This window comes from Mus pahari, chromosome 9, assembly GCF_900095145.1.
Source record: "Mus pahari chromosome 9, PAHARI_EIJ_v1.1, whole genome shotgun sequence".
NCBI classification, from domain to species: domain Eukaryota; kingdom Metazoa; phylum Chordata; class Mammalia; order Rodentia; family Muridae; genus Mus; species Mus pahari.
Window position 1 is genome coordinate 45052980 of NC_034598.1, and position 8282 is coordinate 45061261.

Genomic DNA, 8282 nt, shown 5'->3' on the forward strand with positions numbered 1-8282 from the left:
TTTTGTTTTGTTTTAAATCCTTGGGAAAGAATGTTCCCTGGATTCTGATAAAAGAAGAGTTGGAGAAGGAGTGAGCCCAAAGAAGCCCTGGGGCCAGAGGGACCCTGTTTTATTAGAAAAAGGCAAGGATGTGACCCCCTCTTGTCTTTGGATGCTGTTGGCTGACTGGCTCTGCCTGCTGCTTTAGGGCAGGGGCAGCTGTGCACTTGAGCTGCGGTGGAGCTCTGACTTGAAAGGGCACTGACACACACTCCGTGGGAGCCGGTGCCTTGCTCCACTCTAGGGCTCTGCTCACTCCCCCGTGACTGTTGCATTGTCCTGGATGACTGGGAACCTCCCAGCGATGGCCTTCTGGTCAACTTGAGGTGTGGTTGTAGTGCTCTCTGGGGACTTCCAGCTGGCTAGAAGAGGCCGAATCCCTCCAGAGAGGGCTCTTCCAGAATGGGGAGCGGACATCCGTGCGTTCTGTCTGGCTTGCCAGAGTGTACTGTGAAGCCACACTGTAGAAGGCCTGGTCCTCAGATGAGGACAGCTGCAGTTTCCCCGAAGTGACGCTTGTGGTGATGGGTAGCTTCCGGGTCTCAGAGTCTCTGTGAATGGCGGGTTGTTTCTCCACGGTCTGGGAGCTAGTGTTGGGGTGGACCTCTTCCTGGGACCCTTTTCCGAAGAACTGACGTCTCTTCTTGGCCATGATGGAGATCTTCCGCGGATTAAATACTGCATCTTTGTTTTGCAAGGTTACGTCTTCTTCGGTTGGGTTCGGGGATTCGCAGACTGTGTCCCCACTGACTTCATCGTGCGTTTGCCTGCGCAGGATGGTGCCCTGGGTGATAAGGTTTGCGTAGCCTTCACGGTGGGAGAAGGCGTAGCTGGAGCGGCGAGCCGGGATGCCACGGCGAAGATGCCTCATGGCCGGTTCCACGGCTACTTCTTCACTTGGGGCCTCCTCTTCCTCCTGCAGCATGCGGGAAGACAACAGGAAACAGCAGGGCTTTGGGGTCACCTGCACCCCAGCGAGTGCCACTTGGAGCTTCCCAACCCTGGTCCAGCCAACTGGGGTCTAACCTGGAAACGGTTCTGGACCAACAATCAGAGTCCTTCAGTAGGGGCCTACAAGAGGGCTTGGTGGGTGGAGACATGTGCAGCCAAGCCTAATGTCCTGCGTTCAATCTTGGTGACCCACAGGAAGACGGAGGGAGCTGACTCCTGAAAGTCGCTCTCTGACCTCCACGCGTACCCCACAGCGTGGGCCACTCACAGGGGCTTCCCACCCATGCTCACTGCATAAAGAAATGTAGAATTGAAAAGACTCCATCCCTGAGGAAGACTGGCAGGTGATCAGTCTCTCCTTGAGGCCTCGCCCCGTACTTTATCTCAAAAAACCAAAATTTACAAAAAAATTCAAACGAAACCATTAAATTTTACCACATGGGGCTGAAGAGACGGCTCTGAGGCTAAGAAGAACATTGGCTGCTCTTCTAGAGGAACCAGGTTCAATTCCCAACACCCACGTGGCAGCTCACAACTGTCTTGAACTCCAGTTCCAGGAGAGCCAATGCTTTCCCCTGGCGTCTATGGGCACCAGGCCCACCCATGGTGCACATACAAGCCCACAGACAGAACATACACACACTTTTTTTTTTTTAAATTATCATCTCAGCCACTATAAGGATGGTTTCTGGTGCTGAGCACATTCTGAAAGCCGTGCAACTGATGCTTCTAGAACATTCCGTCACTCCAAAGGCAGGCTCACCCCTGTAAAAGGCCACCCATCTCCTCCACAGCCTTTGTCACCTGAGACTCCACCTCTCACCTCTGCCTTTCCTTATTCTGGAGACTTCCTGTCACTGTGTGGCCTTCATGTGTGGCTCTCAACTGACCAGTGTGCCTCAGGTCCCCCCACCCTGTGGCCTGATGTCAGAACCGTGTTCTTTCAGGAGTCTGTGGAGAGCCTAGCACAAGCACGGCCCACATGTGTCCTCCATAGCGGACAGCGGGGCTTTAAAGTGCTTCCAACGTCCTGCTTTACCTAAACCTCTCCAAAAGCTTCTTCTTGTCTCCCTGGGCTCTGAATGACACAAGGCAGAAACCCGAGCAGGGGTGCCCTAAGACAGGCTCAGTGCTCAGGGATTTGGGCCCCTGAGGAGGCTGGGAGGGATCTGTCTGCACTGTTCCCAGGACTCAGAGTCTGTGACAGCTGGGGGAGTTGCAGGGGTGAAGGCATTCCCCAGCTCTCTGTTACCTTGGGGCGCCGTTTCAAGACAGTTCTATGGATCGTGCGCAAAGCCAGCATGGGCAGGACATTCAGAGCCACATTGAGTACAATCAACAGCAGACTGCAAGGCTCGCGGAGCACGTTGTAGTCAGCAACTGGGGGTGAAGCAGATTGTGGAGCGTGAGTGCAGGCTACCCTCCCCTCCCCTCAGTCACGGGACACTACCCTGACACCTCCCTTCCTCCAGACGATGTCAATGGAAGCTCACACAGAAATGGGAAGGTCTTTGGCGAGATCCTGTACATCCATAGACTCTGAGTGAGGCTTGTCATGATTACATAGGAGCCGAGGCTGAGCACGACTGCGCCCACAAACAGGAGTGTCCAGTACTTTACGACAAGCATGACCTGAACAAGGAGCCAAGAGGTCAGCAGTGGGAAATGGGAGGTGGGATGCAGGGCTCTGGCAATGTGGGGGGTCTGGGGAGATTGTCCAGGCCAAGGACATAAGTTTCAATCTCCAACACCCATAGAGAAGCTGAGGGTACAGCTGTGCATGCCTGAACCCAGCGTTGGGAGCAGGGGTGTGTGGAGGATAGAAAGATCCTTGGGGCTTCCTGGACGGTACAGCCTAATTATTTGTAACTTCAATAGGAGAATCAGTCTCAGAAAAAAACAAAGTGGAGTCCTGGGAACATGGCCCAGGGGTAAAGTGCTTGCTGTGTAAGTCTGAGGACCTGAGTTCAAATTCCCCCGCACCCTTGTAAAGCTGGTTGCTGTGTGTGACAGCAACCATGGCTAAATGAGAAGCAAAGACAGAAATCCGGAAAGCCCATGACCAGGTAGCCAGATCACATACACAGCACTAACATTTCCTCCCAGATTATAACACTCCATCCTGCAGGAAGCTCCTTAAGCAGGAAGGAAAGGAACAGGAAGAAGCTTCAGGAAGTCCCTGAAACTGACCAGTTTACTAGGCCCCCTCCCTCCATGCCAGAGTGAGTAATAAACCCTCAGGAAGACAAGATGCAAAGATGTTGAGATCATCCAAGCTGCCTGGAAGAGGCTTACAACAACAGAGCCACCCCGAAGGACACTCTCCAGCCTGCTACACTGCCTGTAGGCTCTGCAGTGCTCCAGGTTTCCAGCTTTGGGAGCCGTTGCCCATGCTGGGGAGGGCCTTGGGGATTCAGCCATCTCCGAGTCATCTCTGCTCCTCTAAGTAACCTCAATAAACCTCATTGGTTCACCACACTGGACCTCAGTGGTATCCATACTTTGGTCAGCGTGGGCTCCTATCTGGGTTGAGTGGAAGTGTGTGGTGCATCTCCCCGAAGTCTTGTCACATAACAGCAGTAACGAACAAGTCCCTCCCTCAAGGAAAATTGGCATCCTTCGACTTCTGTGGCATATGGTGTGCAGGCATGCACATACCACAAATATGCTAACAACAACATTTCTGAGTCAGGCATGATGATATACACCTTTTTTTTTTTTTTTTTTTTTTAGGTTTTTCGAGACAGGGTTTCTCTGTGTAGCCCTGGCCAGGCTGGCCTCGAACTCAGAAATCCGCCTGCCTCTGCCTCCTGAGTGCTGGGATTAAAGGCGTGCATCACCACACCCATCCTAGCTGTGCGAAGGCAATATGCAGGCAGATCTCTTCAAGTTCGAGGCCAGCCTGGACTACAGAACAAATTCCAGGACAGCCAGGGCTCCACAGAGAGACTCTGTCTTGAGAAAACAAAACAAAACAAAACAAAGAGCACTGGCTGATCTTGGAGAGGACCTAAGTTCAGGTCCCAGCACCCACATCAGGTGCCCCATAATCAGCTGTAACTCCAGCTCCAGGGAATCTGTTGCCCTCTTCTGGCCTCTGTGGGCACTGCATGCATACATGGGTGCACACACAGGAACATGCACACTCACACATGAGTTAAAAAATGAATCTTGGGCTGGTGAGATGGCTCAGTGGGTAAGAGCACCCAACTGCTCTTCTGAAGGTCCGGAGTTCAAATCCCAGCAACCACATGGTGGCTCACAACCATCCGTAACAAGATCTGATGCCCTCTTCTGGAGTGTCTGAAGACAGCTACAGTGTACTTACATATAATAAATAAATAAGTCTTTAAAAAAAAAATGAATCTTTTTTACGAGGCTAGAATAAAAAGTCAGTGTCGGGCAGAGGCCTCCATGGTTTCTCAGGGTTCATGGCCCCCACCTACCTCCAGGGTGATTGACAGTAAGCCAGATATGGCCACCAGTACCCCAAAGGACTGGTAGTCATTGGAGCTGCCAGCCTTGGACATGTCAGAGCTGGCCATAAGCGTAACAAAGAAGTTGATCATGGATGTGATGGTGCCATGGGTGATGGCTTGCAGGAAAATGCTGAAGTTGAACAGCTCATCTTTCTGGCCGGCCATGTACAACTCGGGCATCTTTAGGCTCTTCTCTGCGGTCACATCCTGGACAGGAGGCAAAGGCTTTTAGGGGAGTCTGGGTATAGGGGCTTAAGAACTTCTCCAGGAGCTCAGCATGTGGTATTCAAACAAGACAACCCGATCTTCCTTCCCCCCACCCACCCTATCCCCACACAAAAATTAGATGTGCGATGAAACTGCCTTTGTTCCCAGTCCCGTGATCCAAAATATTCCCTGTGGTTCTCTCCCAAACTAATGTCCTCAGGCAGGCGTACTCTGGGTCATGGGTAGGAGGGACAGGACTGAGCCTTCCTTCTGGTACTCCCCTCTGTCCCCGCATTACACAGAAGGCTGGAGAGATCTGGTTCTCAGAGTGGAGGACCCCCTCCCACAGAGGATGCCCATGGGCCAGAGCTCTGGAGTGAGCAGATGGCCTGCTGTGGATAGATAGGACACAAGGCACTGTGCCCGCTCACCTGCTCAAACAGGCCAATATACAGGACTGGAAGCGTGGAGTACAGCAGGTTAAAGAGAGCCAGGAACCAGCCTTCGTACAGGGGCTGCAAGAGACGGAGGCTCACCATGTTAGCGGCCGCTGCTGGGCCAGGCTACAGCAAGGGTGGGTGGACACTCAACTTTGACACTTTGGAGACTCTGCAGGCAGATGGGGAGAATGAGCTGCTGGGGTGTTCTAGAATCGCATCAGGTTTGATTCAGACTAAAAGAGCTGGAAGCTAGAGAGCTAGAAGAGACCCACCCGGGGACAGCTCCTGATGACAGCTCCAGGCCTAACAGAGCTAAGATCACCTCTGGGAGACCACACAAGAGGATCTCCAGCTGGCAGCCAGCCTGGGCTACAATTGGTGAGCATTCTCCTTGCCTAGGAGCAGCCCTGGGTCCCACCCTCAGCAGCACATGCACTGGCCGTGGTGGCCTTGAGGCCTTGAGCAGAGCAGACCAGCACTCTGCAACTGAGCTGCAGCCCCGGCCACTCATTCTGTAGTCCCGAAACAAGGTCTAACTAATAACCTCTCTTTATTGTTGCTGTTGTTTGGTTTTCAACAACACAAGGTCTCTCTGTGTAGCCCTGGCTGTCCTGGAATTGGCTCTGCGGACCAGGCTGGCCTCAAACTGAGAGATCTTCTTGCCTCTGACTCCCGAGTGCTGGGATTAAAGACCTTCATCATACCGGATCTGCCCAGGTGGCCTCGTGTCTCAGTTTCCCAAGGATTGGGATGACAGGTATGTAACAACACACCGAGCTTGAACGCCAGCCTCTGGGCTGCTCCAAGTAGCCCTCACACTCTCACACACCTGTGCAGAGAAGCCGTTGACAAGGGAGAACCATATCTGGGCCATCATGCTGGCCACTGTCTTGTAGAAGAAGTAACGCAGGAACTTGCAGACTCGCATGTAGGACCATCGCCCATGCACAAGGAGCAGCCGCTGCAGGTAGCAGAACTGGGCCAGCACGTAGTCGCTGTTCTGAACCGCCTGCATGCCCTCCTGGCCTGCCAGCCCTACGCCAATGTCCGCGGCTGCAGAGTCACAGCATCTTGTCAGCCATTGGGACCCAAACCCCAGATTGACTCCCCTCCACCCAGCCAAGGCCTGCCACCCACTTTTGATCATGTTCACATCGTTGGCTCCATCTCCGATGGCCAGTGTCACCACCTGCTGGTATTTCTTCACCAATGCCACCACAAGGGCTTTCTGCTTGGGCGTCACCCTGCAGCAGATGACAGCCTGGCATTTGGAGGCCAGGTCTACAAAGGCCCTCTCCCGCAGCACCTCCGGGCTCTCCCGGATCTTGGAGTCGGCTGACTGGGACGTTCCAAGAGAGGGGCCAGCATTTCTCAACAACTGGGAGAGCCTCCGCTTCTGGAGGAAGTCTAACACGGACACAACCGGCTCCTGGGCGACCTCATCCACCACTGCATTCTGGACTAGGGCTCGGGGCTCCTTGCGCAAGGACAGGAGGAGCTGGTCCTGGGTGTCAGGTGTGGTGGGGGGTGGGATAGGGAGAAGGGGCTTGGGTCACTAGGCCTGCATCTCTGTTCTTGGCATGTCCCCATCCCAGGTTTCACCAACCGGCTGCTCCTCCCGCCCAGTGTCACTCACCAAGAATTCTCCATTGATAACCAAGGCCATGTTGTGGTGGCTCATCATTTTGAACGCCCTCTGCTGTACGCTGTCGTCCCAATACCTCTCCAGTACTTGACTGTAAGGAGATGGGATGGACGGGAAAGTGGCGCCATCGTCCCACCTACGGGACGGTGTGCGGGTACCAGGGAGGTCACCTGCTTACTTGATGTCCTTATCTTCCAGAATTATCATGTTCTCCGACAGCAGCTGGCACGCAAAGCCGATGTTCACTGCGGTCTCTGCAAATCCAGCCAGTTTGCACGCACTTCGGCTCAGCGCCAGATCCCACACATGCACCCAGAGACCCCACCACCCTGGTCGATCCCTTGCAGCCTCCTTCCCCCACCCACCCATCTCCTGGCCGGCTGTAGTGATTGGTCCAGAGTGGCCATGTGTCATAACAGGGCTGGCCAATCAGAGGCGGCCCTGGGACAGAGGTGGGCTGCTGGGCTGGAGAGCCTGACCTGGCTGGGGATGTGCAAGGTAAGGGGAGGTGGGATGAAGGCCAGGATCCTGAGGCCCACCACACTTTGAGCAAACAGGAAAATGTCGAATTTATTTAAAAGAAGCAAAAAATAAAAAAGAAAGTAAAACAAAAAATAACCAAAAATTAAAACTTCAAAAAATTGTCAAAGTGGGCCTGTCTAGACGTGAGTGCAAGAGAGCCCCAGGCCATCCCTTCAATGCTGACCTGGAGGTCACTCTAGGGTAGGAGTGTCTCCAAGAGTGTGAAGGGGTCCCCACCCGATCTTGTGATGGTCAGGACAAAACTCCCGGAGCACAGAGTTTGCACGTGGCACGTGTCCCACTCCTGGGGATGGTGCCAAGGGCCCCCACAGCCAACAGGACAGCGTCCCAGGTGCAGCACATATTCTGGGGCAGCAGAGCCGGGGACCCACCTGGCTTGTCCCCGGTCAGCACCCATATTTTAATGTTCCCCTTCTTGAGGCATTTGATGGTCTCAGGAACTCCATCTTGCAGTTTGTCTTCAATGGCCGTGGCTCCCAGCAGCTGAGGGAGGCCAGTGCAGGTTCAGGTACCAAGACTGAGCTGAGAGGAACCCACCTCCCGTCCCCACCCCTCCCCATCCACCCACCTGCAGGTTCTGTTCCATCTTATTATACACCTGTTGCAGGGCCTGCGTTCGGTTCTGTAGCAGGAGAGCAGCCTCCTGGTGCTCCGGCTCCCATTCTTTGTAGGCATCCTCCTCCACATCCTTGTAGGCCAGGCACAGGGTGCGCAGGGTCTGCTCTGCAAAGGCCTGCAGCAGCCACGACCATAAGTTCCCGACCCTGTCCTCAGGGTCCCCCAGAGCCACAGTGCCCTCACACCTCTGAACCTTTGCTCAGACAGACCCTCTCTGCTAACACCCTTCCCATTCATGGTTTGACTTGATAACTGAGCCTGAGTTCCTCTTTCTCCTGCCTCAGATCTCCAGTGCTGGAACAGCAGAGGTGTGTGTGTGTGTGTGTGTGTGTGTGTGTGTGTGTGTGTGTGTGTGTGTGT

The 8282-nt window shown here is 54.0% G+C and overlaps 1 protein-coding gene across 1 annotated transcript in view; it reads right to left on the reverse strand.

Annotated features, from left to right (window-relative positions):
- The window catches only part of Atp8b3 (ATPase phospholipid transporting 8B3), a 23435-nt gene continuing 15153 nt past the window's right edge, over positions 1-8282 (reverse strand). The window contains exons 18-28 of the mRNA XM_021205399.2: positions 7873-8037; positions 7676-7787; positions 6940-7015; positions 6753-6852; positions 6254-6620; positions 5946-6169; positions 5108-5191; positions 4437-4676; positions 2484-2622; positions 2243-2370; positions 1-955 (exon numbers count right to left, since the gene is read on the reverse strand). Of these exons, the coding sequence (XP_021061058.1) occupies positions 356-955; positions 2243-2370; positions 2484-2622; positions 4437-4676; positions 5108-5191; positions 5946-6169; positions 6254-6620; positions 6753-6852; positions 6940-7015; positions 7676-7787; positions 7873-8037 (2235 nt within the window). The 3' untranslated portion in view covers positions 1-355. The remainder of the gene's footprint in view (positions 956-2242; positions 2371-2483; positions 2623-4436; positions 4677-5107; positions 5192-5945; positions 6170-6253; positions 6621-6752; positions 6853-6939; positions 7016-7675; positions 7788-7872; positions 8038-8282) is intronic.